Consider the following 27,862-nt stretch of genomic DNA (forward strand, 5'->3'; position numbering starts at 1 on the left):
AAAAAAATAAATAAAATTGACGTTTTTCCTAATAGAAACTAATTATATATTAAGCAATTTTTTATAAAATATTATGAAATTAACACTCAACACGTGGCGTAAAACCCGTCTTATGTTAAATCGTGAAATATATTTGAAAAGTATTTGATAGGTAAATATATAACGAAAAATGATGATTTTTGGGAATTATGGTGCGGGGACCAACACGCCTTCACTCCCTCTTCTATTATCCCCAACGTGTTTCATGTTGGCTGATATATTGTATGAACATTTATTTTGTTTTCTTTTGGTTGGGTGTCCGAGAGAGAATTACCACAAATAGAAAGAAATGAAAGAACAAAAGATCGTTATTTTTAAAATTATTTAACTAGTATTATAAATTTATCATCATAGAATTTATATGATTTTTTTTGAGTTAATATCTTATCGTGTACATTTTGACATATTTATTTATTATAAAGAAAATAATTAATAATTTATATTTACACATGAAGATTTTTTACTTACATTTTTTTTACGGAACCAAAGGAAGTCTATAAGAGTCATCTCACTAGAAAATAAAATATATTAAAGAATTAAGAGTTTGTTTTTTGTTGTTGCCATCTATAGATTTTCTTTTTATTTTTTGTGTCTGACAACAACACTAATTTTGATGTTAACCGTCAACTACTGATATTTATTGTTTTTATTTTATTTTATTATAGTGCATCTTTACTTTTCTTCTTCTTCTTATTTTTAATTTTTTAATAACGTTGTCTTTACGATACGCCTTTATCTTTTCTTATGATAGGGATGTGTATTCGGTTTGATTCAATTCAAATTTTTAATAAATCGCACTTTGCATGTTTTCAAAATTTGAAACCGAACAATATAAAAATCACGATTTGGTTCGATTTGGTTCAATTTTATAGTTTTTGATTGTTCACTATTTTTCAAACTCAACATATAAATTAAGCAAAGCTTGAATTGATTGTCTATATACAAATTTAAATGCATAAAAATATTATTAGTTTTAAGATTTTATTTATTTAAGTTTATTTGATAATAAATTCAAAATAAATTTATTTTGGATAATTATTTCCTTTTCTTTTTCTAATTCGGTTTGTTTTGGAAAAAACAATTTTCATATGAAAAAATCGAAACTGAACCGAATTGTATAATTTTATTTCTAAATCAAACAGAAACTGAACTGCAAAATGAAAAATCTGAACCAAATTGAACTACATAGCTCGATTCAGATCGATTTTTTGATTTTCTAGGTTTCATTGCTCAGCCCTACTTTATGGCACATTTTTTTCATTGTTGTTTTCGTTTATATCTTTTTTCTCAAAGTTGGATTTGATATTGTCACGACTTATTAAGATGGTGCTTATTTGTTAAGGTTGGATTTGACATCGTCACGACTGATCAAGATTAAACTTATTTATTATAATGTTGATCTTTTCTGATTTGGACTATTGGATTTGATTTGGATACGTGATTTGCATCGTGAATAGTTTTTTCATGTTCTTCGACTCTAATTTACGATTTGTTGGTGATATTTCAACAGTCTTATCTCCTTTTGTGGTTTGTTTGTCGATGCAGTAAAATATGTTCATATCTACCTTTTGTTTATGTTTATTTGGTTAGATTTATTTACTTTTTCATTATATGGTTCTTATGTGATATTAAGTAACTAACTAACTTTTGTGTTAATACTTATAAAAAATATCATTATTATATATTTAATTTACGATTTTAATTATATACTTTCATTATAATTTGAATATTTTTTATTTTTAATAAAATAAATTTATATATATATAAAAGAAAATCATCTGAGTTTATGGTTGTAAGCACCGGTAGAGGACCCACTTTAACAAGTGGCAGCCGTGGTTGTAATGGGTGGTTCATAGTTTCGGAAAAGTATGCTTGGATAAATGTGGAGAATTCGGCATATGACAATTGTAGTGGTCCAGTTCACGATGCTTGTGGACACTAACATGGTAATCTTCGAGCATTATGTCATCCTCTTTTATTGATTTTGATCCAATTATTTGTTGTAGGCCGCTCCATTCCTAATTCTTTACCGGGTTGTAGGCCGGTCCATTCCTAATTCTTTACGGGATGTTTGGTTCACATAATATAACATTACTTTTAAAAATAATATTATTGAAATATAATATTATTATAAGAATATTGTATTATCTTATTTGGTTTGTTTAGTAAAGATGTAAGACTACAATATTTGGTTGTAAGGATATATGATTACTTAGATGTATATTTTACTAAATTATCCTTATGATATATATTTTTTTAAAGTTAAACTTTATTAATAATTTATAAATATTTGAATAAAAATTTATAAAAACATTTTAATCGTTATACTATCTAACTTTTGAAGATAAATACATTTAATATATAATTAATATAACTAGTATATTAAATCTATTTTTTTAAATAATATTCATAAGTGTCTTATTTATTTATATAAAATATAATATAATATGAAAAAATAATATTACGATATTGAGTGGATAATTTTTTTTCAATATATAAGATCCTTTTTTAATAACTAAAAGTTCTATATTATTTTAAATAATTACATTTTTACGATAATATAATTTTTTCATCCCATAAATTTATAAATAATAAATATATTGTATATTAAAAATATACAATATTTTAAATTCTCAAATTTATTAATATTTTAGTAAGTCAAACTCTTCATATATTATTATTATGTTTATAAGTTTAAGTAAAGTACAAAAAATAAGAATTCATAAGGATCATTATAAAAATAATTTATTATTCGAAGGGTATTTTTGTCCAAAGTGATAAGAATTGTGTAATACCTAAGAATTTAGAGGTAATAACATTCCCACAATTTTAACAGAAAAAACACTACTATTAGGAAAAGAGTATTCTTGGGTAATAATCTTTCCCGTGAACTAAAGGTGGGAATGTAATTCTAGAAAAGATTAATAATCTTTTATGCGAACCAAATACACCCTAAAATTGATCTACATTCTCCAAATCCCTTTAGGTTTAATATATAAATAACACAAAATGTTTCATTATTTGATAGTCCAATATTATACCAATAGACATTACAACCTTCCCATTCCTACATTCAAAAGAATAACAAAATATGAGTTATCAATGTTTGAAGCCCACAAAGTAATCAAAGCATTTTTATTATTTGTCTTTTCATCTTTCAATAAAAAGCTTGTGACACTCATTTTATGGGTGAAAATTATATTAAAAATCTGAAATATTTAATAATAATATAAATTTAAGTAATGGAAAGGAGAATAATATAATACTTTCAAAATTGAAATTAAAAGGACACAAAAACTGATTTTAGAAGAGTAAATTGGATTGGATTTTGAAAGGAGAAAGGAACACGAAGTTTTTTCATCTCACGACTATGGTAAGGCGCAAATTTAATAAAATTGTCGGGTTGTTCATTGGGAATGAATGGATAACAGAAAACAGACCCTTTGTCATCATGTCTGTAACTTTTACAAGGGGTTGTTCACTGGGAAAGTGAACGTTCAGTTGTCAAGGGATTACGATCGTTTTATGCCCAGATTAAACGAAGAAGAAAGAACCGAGCTAATGAACCAAGCCACTATAGAGGAAGTAAATGTAGCATTATTCTCCATGAAGGGTTTGAAAGCTCCGGGTCCGGATGGCATTCAACCCATTTTCTATAAACAAAATTGGGACACGGTTAAAGACACCATACGAGAGTTCGTGACTAGAACCTTGGAGTTGGGAAAGATGGAGACAAAAATCTTAAGAACCTTCCTTGTGCTAATTCCGAAAAATTACTGCAGTTGACAACATTACTCAATTTCGGCCAATTAGCCTTTTGAACACGTCTTACAAAATCTTCTCAAAAATTATCGTTCGTCGCTTGTGTCCTATGTTACAAAGGTTGATTGGTCCTTACCAAAACAGCTTCCTAAAAAGTAAAAGTACATCAGACAATATATTGATAGTTCAAGAGGCAGTACATTCCATGATGAACCTTAAAGGAAGGAAGGGTGCAATGATCTCCAAAATTGATCTACAGAAAGCCTATGACAATGTTAATTGGGAATTTCTCAAGAAAACTCTCCAAGACTTCAATTTTCCTGGAAGATTGATAGAGGTAATATTGTTTTGCATTACTTCCACTACTATTGAAGCGTTATGGAATGGGGAAATCATCGAGAGCTTCAGTCCTGAGCAAGGTTTACGCCAAGGTGATCCGTTATCGCCTTACTTATTCATATTGGTTATGGAAAGGTTCTCTCACATCAGCATGGAGAAAGTGGACAGGGGTATATGGAAACCGTTTAATAGCTCGAGGGGTGGAATTAAATTAAGCCACTTATTTTTTGCGGACGATCTCCTACTGTTTGCAGAAGTGGATTCCGGTCAAATGCAATACATAAAAGGTTGCCTAGAGGAATTTAGCCGAGCAGTTGGAGTTGAGGTAAATCTCCTTAAATCAAAAATGTTTATTTCCCCAAATATTAACTCTTCCATAGCTCAACATCTAAGTGAATTGTGTGGCATCCCCCTTACGGATAATCTGGGAACTTACTTGGGAGTCCCTATAATCCATAAAAGAGTTAATATAGGAACCTATGAATCTCTCATTGAAAAAGTAATGAAAAGATTGGCAAGCTGGAAAGGAAGAGTCCTATCCATGGCGGGTAGGAAATCGCTCATTCAAAGCGTTACAAATGTCATTCCAATACACACGATGCAAACCACCGTACTTCTTGTTTCAGTCTGTAGAAAGCTGGACATAATCAATTGTAATTTTTTTGTGGTGAGGAGACATAGCAAATGCTCACAATCATCTGGTCAGCTGGTACAAAGTGTGTCAATCCAAAAAGACGGGAGGGTTAGGCATCCGTAAAGCAAGATTAATGAACATCGCTCTCATGGCAAAAAACAGCTGGAAACTTCTCACCAGACAAGAGAACATCTAGTGAAAAGTGTTTGAAGGAAAATATCTAAAAAATAAAGAATTCTTGGAGGCAGATTCAAGAGGAAATAGCTCTTCCACCTGGAGGGGACTGTTACGAACTCGCAATTTATTAAAGCAGAGGCGTAAATGGAAGATTAAGTTTGGTGTTCAAGCTAAGTTCTGGCAAGATTGGTGGGTAGGTAAAGAACCATTGAAAAACTTATATCCTCTAATGGATAACCCAAGCATAATTGAAGAGGTGGCCAGATACATTGACGATGATTGATCTTGGAATATCCGAGGAATACAGAACATGATCACTGAGGAAACAAAGCTGGAAATTCAGAAAGTTTCGATCCCGCAATTAACCGATCCTGTAACACCCCCAACCCGTACCCAAGCCGGATACGAGTATGAGGTGTCATATTGACTACTCAAAACATTTACTTTTACAAAATACCCAAGATTCAGTTTGATATTTCTAATAAAACTATATATTTTCTATGATATAAAACATATGCTTTTACAAAACTGATCAGAGCGTATCTAATACAAATCTTTTAATTGCATGCCAACTAAATTCTATATATAACAAAATACATGTTATTCATTTAGCTTCTGATCTGACATTTGGTAAGGAAAAACTAACATGTCTTGCTCGTCTTAGCTTCTCTTCCTACTTTCCTGAACCTACGTGTGAAACACTTACACGCTAAGTCATAGACTTAGTGAGACATATAAATACATATGTAAATTATCAAATGCATGTACATATCATGTAATACAACGTCATACTGGTATACATACTTTTTCATGTAACAATTACATACACACATGCATGTCACCATTTATATTTTCTCATACTCTTATATGATTATCCTTTCTATCTCTTCTCTCTTGTTCATATGATCTCTTATTTTCATATTCTATATCTTATACCATGTTCTTACATCATCATATGAGTCCTTGATATTCATTCATATATATACCTTAACATATATTCATATACATCCCATAACAAATGCCATAACCCATAACACACATTCTTTCCTGTAACATATAGACACGTTCACATATATCATCATATAAAACATGTAACATATTTCTCATTGCAACTCACATTTTATCGTTATCTTTTTGGTTAGCCCATGCACACTACTGAGAACTTAAGGTATGTGAGTACATAGAGGTTGTGCACTATGCTGTCACCACAGCTCATATAATTCCCACTAGGGGAGAGTAGAATTTTTCCCGAAGGACCACGTAGATGTCCCGAAGGACCATTTATAACACATATGTCCCGAAGGACCACTATGTCCCAAAGGACCGCGTAGACCCTCGACTCTTGGCATGCCAACTATACCTATAGCTCTCATAACACATGACATGGGCATTATCTTTTACCTCATTACACATTCACATATCCATATCACATAGTCACGTAGTTTACTTTCACGTAGCATTTTCCATGAAATTCATATTCACGTATCACATAACTTTCCACTTGTACCTGTATTCTTTTTTTTCACATAGCTCTTAATTATGATTCTTATCTCATAACATATATTCACATCACTCATATAACATACATAGCACATCGTGTAACGTTCTCATAGAAACATATATGAGTTATATCACTTTCACATATATTTTATCATATATCTTATCTCTTATGATCATATAACTTATTATCACACATACATGCATTCACAAGGTTCACATATAAAGATACATTCGAAAATTAAACCTATGCATTTACTCATATACTTCTAGCACCATATTATTACAGGATCATGCTCAGGTACTCTTAAACATCATATCATACTATACTTATATTATTGTACTCATGTCATCTATTATCGGAATTAGACTCATCGCAAGTCTTAATTCCATAAACATCATGTACACTTAATATCATGTACTCACCTGATCTCACTAGTCAATACTGATTTGTTATCTTTTCCTTGATCGATCTTATTTGCCAAGTTCCGGAACTTGTTTAGGCTCTGAATCTACATAGTAATTTATTGATACTAATCAGTATATTAATTAATATATTCTAAACTATCATTTCTTGGGTTAAAAGAAGAGCCATTTTATCTTTTAATGACGGTATGCATCAATGCACCACACCCTACATCGATACATAAATCCTATTCGATGTTTACATTTAAGGGGGTGCATCGATGCACTACTTGTGCATCAATGCACTGATGGCATTCGATGTTTGTATTTTAGAAGAGTGCATCGATGCACTTCAGGTGCATCGATACACATTGAACAATTTCTGGGATTTACCCTTGATGCATCGGTGCACATTGAATGAGCATCGATGCACATAGCCCAGAATTTCAATTTATACCTGAAAATCCACTCTTTTCAACTTAATTACTTCATATATCATCCTCTTTCTTATTCTTAACTTACATATACATGTTTAAACTCATTTATATTCATTTATCTCGTCTTTAAACTTAATATCCTCTCCTCTTCATTAACTTCAAGAATCATACCAGATTTTCAACATGTTTTAAAACTCATTCTATCACTTCACATATCTTAATTTAGCCCTTGACAAGTCAAATTCAACTTCAAAATCTATTAACTCCTTCTATTTCAAAAATTCACTTAAAAACTCATTTTCTTTAATCTCTTCTACATCTTTCATCTTGTTGTTTTAGAACAAATTAAGCTTTCCTTAAGCTTAATTATCCTCTAATGATCATAACCTAACCTTAAAATCAATAATTAATCCACAAGCAAAGAAACTCACATTTGAGCTTGGAGATACGAGAGGAAGAAGAAGAAGACTGAAGAATGCTCTAGAGAAATTATCTCCTTCCCACGTGCTTATTACCCTTTATAAAGGGAAATAAAAATCTTTCCTGAAAAATAACCATAATACCCTTGTTACTTCAAACTTTGTTATTTAAATCCAACATCAATACTTTTCATTTAAATCCCTAAACTTTCAATCTCTTCTGAGATTGGTCACTAAATTACCAAAAATTCTATTTTGGTCATTGACCCGACTTTTGGGATGTTACAGATCCTCACGAACATGATGTTAACACTTGGGGCTTCTTAAAGGATGGGCAATTTATGGTTACTTCATATTTTCAACCATGTCTAACATGGAGGTGGGTGGTCATAATGGGGACAATCTAATGTGGGTATGGAGAACTAAAACCAGTGAAAGAATCAGATTTTTTATTTGGTTGTCCTACCTTGACAAACTTAATACGAATGAAGTTAGATGCATGAAGAACATGACTCAGAATGCGAACTGCAAAGATTGTCGAGATGATACAGAGTCAATTAATCACATATTCCGGATGTGTCGAGCAGCAAATTTCGTTTGGGAAGAACTACAAGTGAAGGAGCAGGACAACCAATTTACTTCGTTGGAGTTTAAGAGTTGGCTGAAATGAAATTGTCTTTCAAAGAAGGTCGGGTTGGATGGATTAAAATGGGGTCCTTTGTTTATGGCTATAATTTGGGGACCGTGGAAGAGCATGAATGAAAGGATTTTCAAAGAAACGAAGTTTGATCCCTTTAAAGTAATAAATTATGCTAAACAATTTACAGGGGATCTGGAGAAGTCTCTGTCAAATGCACATAAAAGGATGGTTCAAGATCCTTGCTTGATTAAATGGAAAAAACCTCCTGAGGGAGTATGGATTCTTAATACTGATGGTGTGTATAAATTGAATTCAGGCATGGCTGCTGTAGGTGGTTTAATCCGGGACAGTAATGGTGACTGGATTGCGGGGTTCATGTTGAGATTAGGGAGGGTTAATAGTTCGATTGCGGAAATTTGGGGGGCTCGTCAGGGTCTCAATTTAGCTAAAAGTCTTGGTTCAAGAAATATGGTACTAGAAATGGATGCTAAATGGATTGTGGATCTATTTAATGGAGACAAGAATGAAGATTTTCTAGAATTTCAGTTGTTACTGACTGTTTAGATATTATAAAGGAAGGATGGGTTATTGAAGTTCAACACATCTGGCGAGAAGGAAATAAATGAGCTGATAAACTGGCTAATCTGGCGCTCATTCAAGAAGAACATTCCTCCATTTTGCAGTCGCCTCCAACGAAAATCCAAGCGATGTTGGCAGCTGACAAGAACGAAGTGAGCGAGTTGAGAATTTAATTTTTTGTTTTCTCCTAATGTACCAAAAAAAGAATAATAGATTAATGGGTAGGGTTTATATTTTAGAAAAAAAGATATTAATATCTTTTAAATATATATTGTTTGTTATGTAATTTGGTTTTTATGTATTTTTTCACTTCATGATACTAAACTTAATTCAATATATTATTGTAACTATAGATTCATAAATAGTAAATGGATTTATTTGCATCAATTTTTAGTTTAAACAAAAATAATTCTTGTTTGGTCATGATATTAAATTAGTTATTATCAACGATGATTGTCTAAGGTTAGTCGTCGGCCCCTTTTATCTTTTCATATTCCTTCATTAATTTCCTTTTATTTATCTTTTTCTCTCTCTCTAGAATTTACTTTGTATATTTTTTCCCTGTGTTTTTTTTATTTAATAAGTCTCTCCCTTTACTAACGAGAATGATGAATATCTATTGGGGAAAAAACATAATAACATTTTACCTATGAAATTTTAATAGTTGCTTAATTTTTCTTTATCTTTGGTTTATATGTGACGGTAGCAATCTTAGTGTTAATTGCCTCTATCAGTATTATTTATACATATTTTTTATATCATATCTTTAATTTATTTTCCTTTTTTAATTTTTATTAACTTTATTTTTATAACATATTTTTTTCTAACTTTATGTCACCTTTTTTTCTTATCTTTTGGTACATTTTCCGTCATTGACTTTTTTTTCGTTTATCCTTTTTATTAAGGCTAGATTTGGCATCATCACTGATGTTCAAGATGTCATTTATTTATTATCATGATGATATTCTTTGCTTTGGACCTTCGAATTGAAGTTGGATACTTGATTTGCATTTGTGGATAGTTTTCTCACGTCGCTCGACTCTAATTACCGATTTGTCGGTAGTTTTTCAATAGTTTGAACATCTTTTGTAGTTCGTTTACCGATACAATCATATCTATTCATATATATCTTTTGTTCGAGTTCAATTGATTAGATTTTTTAATATTTTCGTTGTATGGTCCTTGTATGATCTTAAATGACTAGTTTCTTGTGTCAATAATTATAAGAGAATATCCTATTATGTATTTAATTTACAATTATAATTGTAAACCATCATCGTAGTTATGGATGTTATATATTTTTAATAAAATTAGCGGTTTCTATCGATCAAAAGAAATGATGAATATTTTTAACTGTTTTGTAGGACATTTTAATCTTAATTTTACACCTTTTTCTTCTTTATAGTTGAAATTATTGACAGTTCTTTAGTTGATAGTTATTCGATTATTTTATTGATCTACTCCTAGACATTTGGATCGATTCACTATCTTGATAGGTGTTTACAGTCACCTTATATATGTCATGCTTGAGCAGTGGTAAAATCATTTATTAACACTTTATCATACTCTATTATTATATTTATATTAATATTATTTAATCTTCATTTTATATAATAATATAATTGATTAAACTTTTAATCATTACATGTATGATATTATAAAGTCAATAGGATATTGGATTATATATATATATATATATATATTAGGTGGAGTATATAAATGGTTTCTTGTATTAATTTAATTATGAGAGGCTATATGAATTAATAAGATAATGTGCTGAGTGACGATTCTATTTCACATGACTTTTGATAATGTAATTAATGAACTAATCAGATATTCTTTACTTTCTTATTTTATCTCTAATCATGAGTTCAACGAAAATTACACATTGACATATACTTACAACCCAATCATCAAAAACAGAAAACTAATGAAGGATTATTGAAACCCAGATTAATTATATGTCTGAGGACCAAACATGAATCCATGATAATTAGATATTGTAATGTAAAAACTGTTGGTTTATTGTGATATTTGAAAAGCAATCATCTAAGGACACGATGGACCCAAATTGGAAGTAATGACAATGGGGGAGACAAGTAGGAAGACTGCTTTTACGAGAAGCCAATACCTGATCGAAACATTAGAAGCAGGAGATGAGGTAAAAAGATCATTTCATGTTTTTCAAACCCGCAAACCATTTTATCCTTTCATTTTTCTCTTGTTGTATGTCCAGTTGCTTGATTATGACCTTTGGGGTCTGGAATGACCATTTTATCCTTTCATTTTTCTCATGTTGTATATCCAGTTGCTTGATTATGACCTTTGGGGTCTGGAATGAGCATTTGTGGACAGTATGGCTCCGACAGATGTATATTATTCTTTCATATATCTATAGTCAATTTCTTGTCGGTCCTTAAGTTTTTTAAGGCTATTGACGGGGAGCAATCCTACTTAATTTTAGGAAATATTGAGTTTTTAAAATAAAAAACAAATAAATAGATTCAGAGTAGTCATCGACCTTTAGGTTTGATACGTTGAATACCTAAAAATATTTTTTAAAATAATTTTAATAAAAATAATTTTAAAAGATAAAAAGTAATATGTGTTTAACCAGAAACTCGTTTTGAAAAGGGTTCGGGAGTCGATTACGCGTGGGAAAGGATTAGCACCCCACAACAATTATACGTCATCTGAATATTGAAATTGACAAATTTGAATAAACATTTAAATTAGGATCTTTTTTTATACAAATTAAAAAGAGGTATTATCTTTTACGAATAATTCTCGAAAATACATTCCTTGTCAGTTAAGGGGCATTTCCATGGATTCTCCATACGATATAATATTGCCCTAATTTTTAATGAATAACATACATTGAATAAATATATTTTAAAAAAATATTGAGATGTAAAAATAGTATATATTTTGTACGAGTAATTCTCGGAAACAAACTCCTTTTAAGTTAAGGTACGCTCCCATAAATTCCTCTTTCAACATAATATTGCTTTAATCAATGGTTCATATGTATAAAAAACATTTAGTACACAAAACAAAATTTATTAAAATTGTAAGGCATATACAAGCAGGGTAAGAACCAAGATCGAAATGAAGTACTAAATATAAAATAACAAAAGTAGAAACAAATGAGCAGAAGGACAAAATAGTAAACATGGCAAATGTAACACCCCCAACCCGTACCCGACCCGGATACGAGTCCGAGGTGTCACATTGACTTTTCAAACTTTGACTCTTGACAAAATTCAAAGAAAATTTAAAACTTTAATTAAAGTAAAAGCAGTTTATTTACATAACTTAACCATAATAACTAAAATTAATCAGAGCATATTAACTCAATCCTTTAGTACATGCCAATTATATTCAATATAACCAAAATCATTTAAATCATCTATTTTCTGATATGAAATTTGTAAGGGAGATGCTGACTTGTCTTGCTCTCTTAGCTTTTCTTCTAGCTTTCCAGAACCTAAGTGTGAAACACTCACACGCTAAGTCGATGACTTAGTGAGGCAAATAAAACTTATAATGCACTTAATAACATTTAACAATGCATGCTTGTTTCATTCTATCATGCTATACTAAATCACCTTATTTCATCATAGCATACAAAATCATATCAGATTACTTAACAAAATATACCTACATACATATAAAGCATCATTAACCGTTTATCTTTTAATCACATACTTTTATACTTAAACCCCTTAATCAAACAATATACACACACACAACATCATATCATTTCTACAACATTTATCATATCACAAACACATATTTGTTATTATCTCATGATTAGCCCATGGACATATGTGAGAACTATAGGTATGTGAGTCTATAGAGGTTGTGCACTAATGCTGTCACCACAGCTCGTATAATTGCACCGAAGTGCCGCGTAGAATTTGAACCGTAGTGCCATATAAGATTGTCCATAAGGACCACATATAAATTCCTTAATAACCATATACATATACCAAGGATCAAGTAAGTGTCTCAAAAGACCTCATACATGCTCCAAAGAATACATATACGTCCCGAAGGACCACGTAGAAAATTCCTTAAGAATCATATACATATGCTAAGGACCAAATACGTGTCGCAAAGGACCTCATAGATGTTCCATAGGATACCTATATGTCCTGAAAGACCGCGTAGACCTTCGACTCTTGGCATGCCAACTATACCCCAAATCTCTCAAGACACATAACATGGGCACTATTTTTTATATCCTTGCACATATTCATGTAAACATATCACATATTCATATAAGCTCGTAGCTTCATTCACACATACATGTAATCACGTAGTTCATGTCAATTCACATATGATTTCATATTCATATAATCACGTAACTCACTTACACATAATACATTTTCATGTAATTCACAGATATCCCTTAGCTTATATCTCTTGATCATTTAATCACAACTTCTTATCACATATCTCATAGTCATGTTTTCATATATTCATTTCATCACACAAGCTCATAGTTTCTGGTCATATTATTCACATTCTCTGACTTGTCTCTTATGATCTTGTAATCACTACACTTATTTCATTTAACTTATTACCGAATAATTCACATATAAACACCTAGATCACTTTCACATAACTTATATAAGTTTCCTGAATCCTTTCATATTACCTGCTAACATATAGCATATAGGTATATAATAACTTATCTCATTTCGTCTACTTTATGCTTTATTTCTTTGTATTCCCTTAGATTATATAACTTATGTCGTATTTCTAAACATATATATTACACTTAATCGTATTTTATTTATATACTACTTTAATCCACTTAATTAATTCAATTTCATATATTCCTTATAACATTTTCATATAAATTCATAGATATTTAGCATATAATTTATCCTATATATATACATATCATCGCTTTATATTCAAGTTCCCTAATTGATATATTATTCCCATTCCATTCTATAATTCAATCTTATTTAGTTTCCTTAATTCTCATTAAATCAAATAACTCTATTTTACTAATTCTTATAACCATGCATTCACATGGTCTTATATTTCATTATCTTATTACTTATATTTATTCTCCTATGATTCTTCATAAACCTCTATTTCCATTTCCTTACATCTCTTGACTTATCTTCTGTATTCATATAATTTCATAACTTATTTGATATTCTCTCATTAACACTTAATAGTGTTTGTACATAAACCACATAGCACATACAAAACATACCAATTCATATAATCAAGCATACATACACTCATATTCAACTCATGCCTTTAATCATGAATTCATATGTAACTCTTTAGGAAATAGACTCATCGTAAGTCTTCTTCCCATCACCCATCATATATTATTGAATATGCACTCACCTGGCCTCACTAGTCAATTCCAATATCTTATCTTTCCCTTTGATCGATCTTACTTGACAATGATTCCGGAACTCGTTCAGGCTCTGAATGTACATAATTATACATTTTAAGGCAATTCTTAGATACCTATACCTTGTAATTTGATACTAGAAACTTAACCGAACTCATTAAACCAATAAACACTTTTTCTTTTAGGGGGGAATCGGTTCCCTACTGTGGGGGAATCGGTTCCCCAAAGACATTCTGGAATTTCTGGTTCGGTTGAGGGGGTATCGATTCCCCTTTGAATGGGTACCGATTCTCCCTTGAATGGGTATTAATTCCCATTGAATGGGTACCGATTCCCCTAGCCCAGAAATCATGTTTTGAGCTCGAGAATCACTTCATTTTCAGCTCCACACTTCATATTTCACTTCCTTTAATATTCTTAACTCAAATATACATACTTAAACTAATTAATACCCATTAATTTCATCTTAAACCTCAAAATTCTATTCTCCATATAGAAATCAATAATCATAACAAATTTTCCATGTTACCCAAACTTAATTCTAACACTTCTAGCTTCTTATTCTCATAGATGACAAGTCAAATTCATCCTCTAAATTCATATAAACCTTCTTATTCAAAATTTCACTTAAAAACTCCAATTATTCAATCTCCTCTAACTCAATTATCTTTTGATTTTAAGATAACTTAAGCTTTCCTTAAGCTTAGTTATGATCTAATGATCAAAACTAACTCATAAAATCAACAATTAATTGATTAACCAAAAAACTCACCTTTGCTTTGGAGCCTTCACGGGAGGAGAGGAAGAAGAAGAAAGAAGAAAGAGTTTTCAGATAACTCTTTTCCCCACCCCCACGTGATTCATATTTATTAAGGGGAAAAATATCTTTCTGGTCAAATGACCATTTTGCCCTTTAATTCCTTTAATAATTATTAACAACTTTAAGAAAATATCTACACATAAATCATTGAACTACTCAACTATCCTACTTTTATCCCCAAATTCTAAAATTTTACAATTTAATCACCAACCCGGTATTGAGGATGTTACAACAAAAATGAAAATATATTACAGCATGTATACTAGAAATGAAATAAACCCAAAAATGAAATAAACCCAAATATGAGCAGAATGACTAAAATGAACAATATAAAAATAAGGTTCTAAATTTAGGATAAACCTAAAACAGTGGCTGAAAAACAAACAAGGATTAAAGTGAAACTAATAGGCTAGATCAAAACTAAACTAGAATTACAAGGACCTATTGACAATGATTTCATTTTGTTTTATGTAACCAAGTTGAAACAATGGTCGAAATAAAAATTAAATAAATCTAGAAGGGCCTACAACATGATTATCATATGTTTACACACAACTAATTGAGGATCAAAGAGTATTAGACCCAAATTTAAGGACTATAACAATTATTAAACCAAAGCTCATCAGAACATGCATGATGACTAAAATGCAAGTAAGAATAAATTTGGAGTCCATATCATAACAATCAAAATCTGTATTAGTCGCTAAAATGAAAGGGTTACAAAGTATAAAGACCCCTCGTAGGGATTACCTACGCGCTAGGTGCTCACTCTCCCCCTCAAACGAAGTCGTTTCAGATTGGGTATAAATACCCAAAATGTGGTCCAAAATGGGCTTAATCCCTCATTTTTTTCCTTTTCTTTCTCTTTTTAAAGAGATAAGATTTTTTTTCTCTATACCTTCTCTCTTCTTTTCCTCGTCGGGAGAAGCCGATAACCTCCGACCATCGCTCGTTGGAGCACTCAGTCGTCGCCCACAACGGTCAGAGTTCGACTAACTTACCCAAAACAACCCCTCTCTTCCTTAAACCCGAATCCAAACACCCCTTGCCCTAGATCCTCTTCCCTCGTCCTAGATCTAGGAGATTCGAAGAGGTTACCTTAAAAGAAAAGGCACCACCTTCCGACAACGTTTGAGTTTTTCAGCGAAACTAGAGATGGTAAGCTTCTTCATCTTTTTTTTCTTTCGAAAGGAGCTCTCCATTGTTTTCGAAAATCCCTTGGAATTTCAAATCTTCTCCCTTTTGTGTTCTTCTTTTGTTGATGGTTCCCCCTCTATTATTTCTCTGTGTTGATGGTTGTTGTATATCACTGAAAAAAGAGAGGACTTTTTCTCTTTCCTACTTTTTTTTTCCGGTGTTGCATGTTTTAGGTAAGGGTCTGACTTTTTTTTTTTTTGCTTCGAGTGCTTGGACCGAGGAGAGTGAGACACATCGGATGAAATGCGACAGGTGACATACGTATGAACGGGGTAAAAACATTTACCCCGAGGCCTCTCTTTAAACTTTTCGTGGTGACCGACGACAAATTTGACGGTGGTTGCAGACCTCGGGAAGGTGAGAAGTGATGACCAATGCTTGGTCTGGCGTGTGTAGGCTGATCGGGGCGTGGTGGCTGCTGGATTGACGCGTATGCATCTCACGCATTGAGAGGTTGGAGTCTCGGCGGTGTTGGGACTTGATGGGAGCAAAGGTTTCTGCAAACCCTAACAGCTTGGGCTCACTTCGATTTGGGCTTGGACTACCCTTTGAGCTGTTTCTGGTTTGGGTTTTGACTGCTATTTGGGCTGCTTCGACTTTGGGTTTTAGCTTGTAAAAAACCAGTAATAACAATAATAGTAAATAATAATAATAATAATAAATATTAATAATAATATAAATAACAATAATCCAGACAAAACGAGTGTCTACATTTCTTATGTGGTTTTTTCTTGGCTTTCCCCATTTTATCTTATTACTTTTCATTTCATGCAACTTAGGCTTACATAAAAATTCAATTTTATTAATAAGTAAAATGGCACATCACCCAATCTCCTGGCAATATAGAGAGCAACGTCAACCAGATAAAGCTTACATGCTTTGTCATACCGTTTTGTATTTGGGTAAACTACTTATTTAGCTATCACTTATTTTTGTCATTCTGTTTTGGTTATTTAATTATTTTTAAAAATCATATTTAACTTTACGTTTTGATTCTATTTCAATAATTCATCGTTAAAAAATTAACAGTAATGTTGATATATCATTATAAGATAATGAAACATCATCATTAAAATATAACTTATCTCGTCGGTGGTTCTATTTATTTTTTTAAAGGCGGGTGATAAAAACTTAATGTTAAATATGATTTTAAAAAAATAAAATAGTTGGGAGATCAAAATGAAACTGTAAATATAGGTGAGTGGCTAAATGTGTAGTTCACCCTTTATATTTTAATAATTTGATTATTGAAATTAACGCTTTAATTTCATTTGTTTTGAAAAAAAACATAAAGAATGAATTAAAATATTACGGACAAATCTGTATAACTGTAATAGGAATGAATGATGATGTAAATAAAAAACTTTGTATGGCTTGGGTTCAGACAGTTGGTTAGGGGAAAGTACTTGGTCATTACTGTATAAAGATATACATAGGCTATTGTTTTTTGTTGCAGTATTTTTGCTGCTTTTTGGATATTAATTAAACTCATGAATTATTTAGTACAATTATAAATATAAATAATATATATTTAAATAATTATTATAAAATAAGTCGATATTGATCAACTTAGAGGAAGCTTTTTATTTAGCAATATTGATCAATAAGTTGATAGGTATTAAATTTAAACTTCAAGGGTATATGTTGTCAAAACTCCAGATTCCACTAATATTAATAAGATGAAATGACAAAAGAATAATCCGTCACCATTCACCACGATCTTCCGAACTAGTAAGGGATTAACCATTCAATATATAATTCTCTGGTATTATAAGGTGTATGATTTTCTTGTCCCTCGAGTTTATTTTAATCATTGTATGCAACGCTAAATATTGCAGAAGATACCCTAATTTCGAAAGAAAAACATCCCACAACATACAGAGCCGCCGGAATAATTACGTCCCTCATCGAGAGTATTAATTGTTCAAAAGCATATACACTAACTACTTGGCCTATATAGTTCCAACATAATGCATTTTCTTACACCTGCTTAAATCATTTCAAACATCAAATAAGTACCGAGAATTATTGCATTAATTGTAGATATAGTTACTTCCAAAGCATTCTAGGAACCAGGAAGTATAAACTGTTGCCCAAGGGATCCAACGATCGTGCCAGGATAAAACGGGGTGTTTTGAGGTAGCTGGTTGAGCAAAGAAACAAACGAATTGGTATAGTCAATATTGCCAGATCTGCTGTTACAGTTTAGATCATCTTGCTGGAATCTTTTGCCGGATTCTGAAGCTGTTAAATTCGTTTCGTTCCAGTATTGTTGAGGAAGCGTTCGTTTAACAGTAAATGCCATGGGAAAATTTTGCTTTGAAACATTGGAACTGCTTCGCATCCCTTGGTCTGATAATATCCCTTCAAAGAAATTATTATCTTCATGTTGTAGCAATGACCCGTATCCCGTAGCTTTTGATGTAAGAGCGCTTGGATTTTGATTGCTAGGAGTTGGCAGTGTCGCAAGCATGCCCATGCCCTCTATGCTGTAGCCTTTGTCCCTTTCCATTGGTCTTTGGGCATTATTCTTCTTGTAAATTCGGCATAAAACCCAATCATCAAGCTGAAAACAACAAGAGAAAACCCACTGATATCCGTGAATGATATGAATATGAAACATAGTTTTATGGGACTGTAACTCATACCCGTAAAGAAGCTTTCCTGTTGGGTAGATCAGAAATTTGAGGCTTTGAAGTGGAAATATTGCCGGTAAGGCGATATTCATGCATGATCCAATTCGTTTTGATGCCTTTGGGAGGCTTACCTCTGTAGAACACCAGAGCTTTTTTAACACCAACCTTTTGGTTTCCATTAGAAGTTACAATGGGCTTATCGGTCCCAGTGGCTTTCCAATATCCAGAAGTGGCAGCTCTATTAGGCCTCGCTCCATTGGGATATTTCCTATCTCTAGGACTGAAAAAATACCACTCTTGCTCTCCAAAAGTCGCCTTACCTACAAAATTATGTAAATTCAAAGACTAGTTTGATCAATGAAAACATGGTCAAATATAAATTGTTGTATATGTATATGTACTTGGCAGCTCCCATGGATCAAACTTGTAAAGATCAACTTCGGCTATGATTGTAACAGGCAGAGGAGCAGAGGCAGCCTTCTTTTTCAGGTAGTGAACAACTAGCTCTTCGTCGGTCGGATGGAATCGAAACCCTGGTGGGAGTTGCGGGTGTGGCGACACTGAAGATGAATCTGTACTTTCCATTAATTCGCCCATCACCTTTGGTTCAAACTTTTCTTACTAGCTTTCATGAAATCAAAGGAGTTGGGAGACTATTAAACTTGAGGGAGATGAAGAAATTAAAGATATACGTTAATGACTTCATAACGTTATAAGGAGGGGAGTGGCTGGCTGTTAAGGTTCATAAAGAGACAAATGGACAACGGTGATCAAATGACACGTGGAAGAGAAGATTGAAGGGTATGTTGACACGTGGTGGGTTACGGGTGGTGGGGACCACCGGAAGCGGGTAAAGGGCAAGAAAACTCGGAGGGGGGCATGTCTTTGGGGTCGCATGTTTGCAACTGCCTGTTACGCTTACCATGTCACGCTTTTCTTATGTGTGATGGTCTCGCTTCTGTCCCCAAACTAATTTCAAGAGAAAAGGGAAGAAAGTATGGTGTGCAACCATGTCTGTTTCTGACTCATATATTTTATTTTCGAAATTAGTTTTATTTAATTTCATATACCAAATGTATGCTTAATCAAACAAGTTTGTATTAAGATTTTATTTTGAAACTATTTTGCATGTAAATTAAGCTTGCTGATATGGAATAAAAACCCCATTTTACTATTTTGGAGAATAGGCATAAATCCATAGAAAAGGGGGCGTTTTTGACCCGGCAACTTATCGTTTTCCTTGTATATAATCCCATTTGAAGAAAAAAATAGACTACAGATAGTTTGCTTCCCTCGGTAGTGCTTTGTTCTTTTGGATTTTATTACTTGTACTGCTATAACTTTCATAAATTTGTATATGCTTCTCTTTTGGTTTGGTTTCTCTGGTTTCAAAGTACAGTGCCAATGCCAATCAGTTTAACGTTACTTTCGATAACATGTATGATCTGCTGTCGCCAAGTAAGTTAAACAAACACGAGAAAAATGCAGAGAAGAACGGATTGACCTTGCATAAATGCGTAAAGGGCCAAAATTTAAAAAAGTGTTGCAATCTGCTTGGAACTTTTCTAATAAGTCGAAACTTAAAAAGGCATACTATATTTTGGATATTGAGATTTAGATCCTAGTTGAGACTTGCACACACATGGTGCTGCTGGCATACTATATGTGGTTAGGTCTCGTAAGCAGGTTTAAAAGGCAACGACCCACTTTACAAATGGAAAGTATAATGTTTTCGGGGTAACAACACGTTGGTTGAAATGGCTAGAGAACGTATTTCAAATTTATTTATTTAGGTTAACTATAACGTATTGACAAACGTTGTATTACTGTCAAATAATTCATTCTTCTCAAAAATAAATAAATAAAGGAAAGAATAGTAAGAGAAGTAGGTTTGATCCAAAGGGACTTTAGAGTTCTTGTTGTTGTAGATTTTTTGATTTAGATCTGGATAAGGATGAGAGAATATAGATATTTGGATAAAGGTGAGAAAAGATAGGGATGAGAGAAAAAAGAGGGTTTTAAATTGTTTAAAAATATAATACTTTGAGATAATGATAAGATAAATAAATAAATTGAAAAATAAATTGAGATAAGGAAAACTTATGGTGAAAACAACATCACACTTCAACTTTTGTCTTAATTCAAATTGATCCATGGAATAGATTTTCACTTCAGATATATGTTGGTTACAGTCTACAGGGATCAACCCCTATAACTTGTTTCTCACTGTTGTAAACCGAAAATCCAAAAGTTATCTTTGAATTACAATCCTTATATGGTCTAACTACGACTATCGTCGTCAGCACCGACTCAGTTTTAAAAGCTTTGGAAAAAACACAACTCAGACTATGTTGTCTTAATGATAATCGAGTCTGATCTCAATTTACCTTAGCGGACTGCCTCTAAGTGTGTTCACAAGAATTCGAACTTGCTACCAGTCGATTCTTCCTCCATACTTTAAACCAAAACAACATCCAAACCAACGTCGACTTTTTGATTTAAAAGTATTTTGATTTTAAAGGATATGTCGATTACCTATCCTATTTCTCTAGAAATTTGAGAAAATAACCCGAAGGTAATTTAAGTGCTTTTCAATCCTCACAATATGAATTGAGTCATTGCTTTAACCATTGGCTTATGGAGAAATTAGCTAAGTATGACAATCATACTTAGCAACTTTAAAAATAAAAATAAAAACAAAGAAAACTTTGAAAAAGAAAAGAAATTTTTTATAAAACCCAAAGCAAAGAATTATAATGAATTATGAATTGTGTTTTTAGGCTTATAATGAGAGGGTATTCATAGCCTTCAAAAATCCTAAAAACAATGAAAAGAGTCAAAATCCTAAAAACAATAGATAATTCCTAAAGATAATTCTTAAAATATTTAAACTAAAATCCTAAAAATATGAGTTTAATTTGAATTTGAATTTCAAAAACGCGGAAGACACATTCGTCCTTCTAGAAGCGCTGACTGGACCTTCTAGAATGTGATGACTCAAAGCCTCATCAGATGTGTCATGCCCAAAGTCATGCTCACTAATTTAGCCTTGATTCCGAAAATAAAAAAAACTGCAGAATTATGTCCTTTAAGTGCAATTTTCAGAATCTAGTGTCATGTACATAAAATGAATCAAAACGAACAAATCAACTACAAAAAATAACAACTAAGGAGCAATTTAAAGGAAAACTAATAACTAAATAAACCACCTATTAAATTCCCCCTCACTTATCTAATGCTTGTCCTCAAGCATTCCTCAATTAACACATCAAAATCACAAGTTGTCATCTTCAATTTCACTTTATTCATCAAACTCCCAATCAAACTAAGTCCTTGATAATTGTCGAATTCAATGTACAATCAAGCAAAGACACAACTAAGAAAAATTTTAAGCAAACAATATATCCCAATTATTTTCCAACTTTAATGAAGAATGACTCAATACCTCACAAAGATTCACACATACCCGCTCAAAGTGTTTAAGTAAAATGAATTCACTCAAACCGAAACTAACCAAGATATTACCATAGGCTTGGAATCCAATCAAGTCTCCACTACTAAAAGTGAACATAATGTAATAACCAAGGGGTCCTTAAATCAAGGTGTCATGGGGCTTAGGTTAGGGTAGGGAAATGGCCATGATAATCGGTTTAAGTACCAGGACAAGAGATTTACAAATAGTTCCTAACTTTATAAAATAAATGAAAGTAAAAGTAATAAACATAAACATAAATAATTTTTTCCTTTTTCTCTGTTGTTTTGTTCTTATGTTTTTGCTTTTTTTTTCTGGTTTTTTTCTTTTTCTATTTTCTGTATTGTACTGCTGTAATTGTTTGAACCAATTTTTTTAGAAGAAGAATGGAAATAAAAAATAGTAAAATAATTAAATAAGGAATATACATAAATGAAAACAACTACTCTACTTGTCTTGATATGGGTATAAAAGAGGGATGAAAATAAAGACTTGGGTTTAAGTATGTGGTAAAAACAAATATCACTAGTGGATATATAAATGGGTAGGCATTTTGGGAAAAAGTGGGTTTAATCCTAAGTGCCCCTATCACATTAAAACATTATGCCCAACATGCAGTCTCGATATGCATTAAGATTGCGAGTTCAAGAATATCATAATTAGTTCGACACACTCAGTCAAACAATGAGTAAGAAAGAAAATATATGCTCGTTAGGCTCAAATCTCACAAGAAAGGTTTATATGTACTGAGTCAAGTTCATCTCCATCAACAAATGCATGAAATATCAATACGTAGCAGAAAACACCAACTATGCCAATAACCATCATGAAAATTAAGTTTGATCAAAGCATGGTCACAATCCAAAAGGAAGAAAGAGTATAAAGTGAATTTCAAGATAAGCAAAAAGAGTATAAAGTGAATTTCAAGATAAGCAACTAAAGATTCCAACAAATCAATATCAAAACAACTTAATTCCAACCAATCAAACAAGCAAGCGAAAAATTTTATAGCAAATTCTACCCCCTCACTTAGACCATATTGTCCCAATATGTATAGAAAAGAACACGAGAGGGAACAGAAATACTGTAACATCCCAAACTATGGGTTAGTGACTAAATGATAAAATTTCAGAAATTTGGTGATTAAAGTAGAAGAATGGATTAGTTCAATGATTTATCTGAAAATAAATCCTAAAAGTTGTTAGTAATTATTAAAGGATTTTAAGGGCAAAGTGGTCATTTGAGTTGGAAAGGATAAGATAATAATCTTATCTCTTTATTAAGAGATAAGCATGTAGGGATCTCCAGAACTTCTTCTCCTTCTTCTTCCTCTCCTCCCGTATCTCCAAGCTCAAAGGTGAGTCTTCTACTTAGTTAATTAATTGTTAAGTTTAAGATTGGGTTTTGATCATTAGATGATAACTAAGCTTATGGAAAGCTTAGGTTGTCCTAAAATCAAAAGATAAAGGAGATAGAGAAGATTAAAGATTAGTGGTTCTTGAATGAAATCTTGAAATAGAGTTTATAATAAGAATTAAAAGTTGGATTTGACTTGTCATCAATCTAAGTAAGAGATATGAAGTAATATAATTGGATTTGAAACATGTTACAAAATTGATGTAATTATTGAATTACATATGGAATATAGGATTTTGAGGTTTAAGATGAAATAAATAAGTATAGATTGGTTTAAATATGTGTACTAGAGTTAAGAATGAAAAAGGGGATGAAACATGAAGGATTTAAGCCAAAATGAATGATTTTCGGGTTCAAAAAGAGGATTCTGGGCAGAGTGCATCGATGCATATTCATTGTGCATCGATGCATCAAGGTTAAAACCCAGAAATTTGTTTGAATGTGCACCGATGCATTGGTAATGCATCGATGCACTCTTTTAAAATAAAGACATCGAATGCAATTCGTGCATCGATGCATAAGTAGTGCATCGATGCATCCCATTAATAATGAAACATCGAATGCAATTGGTGCATCGATGCATAAGGAGTGCATTGATGCATCCCAGTAATAATACTACATCGAATACATTTTATGCACCGATGCATCAGTAGTGCATCGATGCATACCTTCATTAAAAGATGAAATTGACTTTTCTCTTAGTCTAAAGAGTGAACCATTAGAGTATATTAGTTATAATACTGATATAGATCCATGTGTGATTATGTAGATACTAAAAGTAAGCTTATTCCGGAACGATCAAAGGATTAGAATCGAATCAAAGAAAAGTTAAGGTAAGTGCATACTATATGTATATTATAATGGAATAAGACTTGTGATAAGTCTAATCCCTATGTTGATTTTTATAATACAGTATTTGTGAACATGCATACATGATAATTATTGTGATACATGCATAAGATATATATATATATATATATATATATTATATATATATATATATGTTCATGTGATATGATATGTGATATGACCTATGATATGAGAACATGATATGAATTAAGTGATATGAGCTACATGATCTACGTGAATGTATGCACTTGTGATACATGTGATATGATATGAAATATATAATTACACATACATGTGGTATGTGACAGAAGAGAAAGAACAAGTGATATGAAAGGTATAAGAATAATGCCCATAGTATACGATATGAGAACTATAGGTATAGTTGGCATGCCAAGAGTCGAGGGTTTACATATGTTTAAAGGCACATATGAACAGTTTACATATGTTTAAAGGCACATATGAACAGTTTACATATGTTTAAAGGCACATATGAACAGTCTACATATGTTTAAAGGCACATATGAACAGTTTATATATGTTTAAAGGCACATATGAACAGTCTACATATGTTTAAAGGCACATATGAACAATTTATATATGTTTAAAGGCACATATGAACAGTCTACATATGTTTAAAGGCACATATGAACAGTTTATATTGTGACCTCTGGATCGTGGTCCTACGGGACGAATACTGAACTAAGGTTCGGTGCCCCATGAGGGAATTGATACGAGCTATGGTGACAGCATTAGTGCACAACCTCAATGCACTCACATACCTCTATTCTCAATAATATACATGGGCAATGCAATTGAAATACCGAATTAAAGTGAAAGTGATACAAGAAGGTAAGTTTTGTATGTGCATTATATGATTATATATGTTATCGTGTGATAGATACATGCATCTTGAAATGTCATGATCCAATGGTAAGTATGAACATTCATAAGTTTATTGTTGCATATGTTTTATATGCCTCACTAAGTCAACGACTTAGCGTGTGATTGTTTCACATGTAGGTTTCGAGAAGAGTAAAAAGTAATGCGGAGTAAGACATGTCAGTTCTCCTTACCAAATGTCAGATCAGAAAATATATGTACTGTATATAGAGTGTAGTTGGCATGCAGTCTAAAGATATACATTATATGAACTCTGATATATTTTGTAAACGTTTTGAATAAGTTAAATGTTATAAAAGTTTTTAAATTACTCACTATTTTATACGAATAAATGTTTGAAAAGTCAATGTGACACTTCAGACTCGTATCCGGGTCGGATACGGGTTGGGGGTTGTTACAAATACTCCCATGGTCTAATGATGAATATGTTCTAGAATTTCCTTGATAAAAAATATTTGGGAACCTAAAAATTCAAAGAAAATAGAATAAGTACAAATAGAATAAGTACCCAATAAAATAAATATAAACTAAAATAAATTAAAAATTAAATTACGAAAAATTAAATGAAATAAAAATAAAATAAAATGTGTTACCTCCCATCTAGCGCTTTTGTTTAACGTCGTTAGTTCTACGACCAATTTCAGACTACAAGTTTCGAGAGAAATACTTCATCCACTTCATACACTTTTCCAACTAAGAACTTCCTTATGAGAAATTCTACGATCATATAATTCTTTTATTATTTTATTGTAGATTTTGGCATTCTCATAGGCTTTTCTACAAATCCTTTTCATCTTGTCCAAAATAATTAATGGCAAAGTATCTCTTTTTCCCAAAAATGTGTTCTTCAAGTTTTCTGGCAAATATTTCAAATCGATTTGAGGAGCATGCAAAACAAAATGTAGCATTTTTAGGATTTGAGGGAGTAAAGTATGAATCAGAATTAACCAAAAATATTTTCTTGAACTCCCTGATTTCATTTTCAAATTCCTCCAATTCCATGCATAGATTATCAATAAAGTTAGATTCCATATAATCATCAATGAGAGGCTCAATAATATCAACAAAATTAATACTAGTAATTTTATATGGATGTCATATTGTTTTGTATACATCAAATTTTACGATCTCACCATCAAACTCCATTGTAAGAATTCCAGTCTTACATCGATTTTCGTATTTGATGTGCTAAGGAAGGGACGACCCAAAAGTATCTCTGAACAAGTATTCGTTCAATTATTTTCCATGTCAATGACATAGAAATATACCGAAAATATAAGCTCATTTACATTAACTAAGACATCTTTCAAGAGTCCTTTGGGATAAATTATCGATCCATCCATTTGTTGTATTGTTACTCTTGTATCCTTCAAAGGCTCATTAGAAAGTAAGTTTTACACAAATAAATGCATTATATTTATAGAATCTCCAAAATCGCACATTGCGCGTTTAATTCTAACTTTGCCAATTCTACAAGCTATAGCAAACATATCTTGATCTTTTAACTTCGGTGGAAGTTTTCATTGGAAGACAACTGAAACATGCTCTCATAAATTCACCCTTTTTTGTTCCGGTAAGCCTTTTTTTGTGGTATAGAGGTCTTTAAGAAATCTAGCATATCTTGGTATTTTTCGGATTACGTCAAGGAGAGGTATGTTGATTACAACCTTTCGAAATACTTCCAAGATTTCATTCTCTCTTCAACTTGTTTGTCTCTTTTTACCAAATTTGGAAGGAAAAGATGGTGGAGTTTCAGAGAAAGATGGTGGAGTTTCAGAGAGAGATGGTGTCGGATCGGGCTTTGAAACTTCTTTCTTCTTTCTTATTTCTTTGGTGATTTGCGTCAATCTCCTTTTTTTAGGGGGTCTGTGCCAACTACTTTTTCTTCTATTTAGGATTTTGAATATTCTTTATTCCATTTTGGGCTTGTGCCTACTGCTTTTGGGATTGGTTGTTTCACTACCTTTTCACTTTGGAGAGTGATGATACTTACATTCTCTATCAGATTTGACTCCGTTTAAGAAGGTAACTTCCCTTATGACTTTAACTTTCCCACTGTTTGATCCAGTTGGCTAATCTTCTTGTCCAATTCTTTAAAATGGGCCTCAGCCTGATTTTGGAATTTTTCCTGACACAAGGCCTGTAACACCCCAAACTATGGGTTAGTGACGAAATGGTAAACTTTCAGAATTTGGTGATTAAAGTAGAAGAATGGATTAGTTCAATAATTTATCTGGAAATAAATCCTAAAACTTGTT

The 27,862-nt window shown here is 31.9% G+C and overlaps 2 protein-coding genes across 2 annotated transcripts; one reads left to right on the forward strand and one right to left on the reverse strand.

The window, feature by feature from the left end:
- Positions 1-8,082: 8,082 nt before the first annotated feature.
- On the forward strand, positions 8,083-8,913 carry LOC120121905. Its single transcript, XM_039141185.1, has 2 exons — positions 8,083-8,365; positions 8,537-8,913. The coding sequence occupies exons 1-2, from the start codon at positions 8,083-8,085 to the stop codon at positions 8,911-8,913; spliced, it is 660 nt and encodes a 219-aa protein (XP_038997116.1).
- A 9,378-nt stretch (positions 8,914-18,291) lies between these two features.
- LOC120121875 (NAC transcription factor 25-like) lies at positions 18,292-19,623 on the reverse strand. The gene is made up of 3 exons (XM_039141167.1): positions 19,369-19,623; positions 18,980-19,287; positions 18,292-18,897 (listed from the first exon to the last, which is right to left on the reverse strand). Exons 1-3 carry the CDS (start codon positions 19,562-19,564, stop codon positions 18,397-18,399), a joined length of 1,005 nt encoding a protein of 334 aa, XP_038997098.1. The 5' UTR covers positions 19,565-19,623; the 3' UTR covers positions 18,292-18,396.
- Positions 19,624-27,862: the final 8,239 nt, after the last annotated feature.

Source organism: Hibiscus syriacus, unplaced genomic scaffold, assembly GCF_006381635.1.
Source record: "Hibiscus syriacus cultivar Baekdansim isolate YM2019G1 unplaced genomic scaffold, ASM638163v2 tig00110383_pilon, whole genome shotgun sequence".
NCBI lineage: Eukaryota > Viridiplantae > Streptophyta > Magnoliopsida > Malvales > Malvaceae > Hibiscus > Hibiscus syriacus.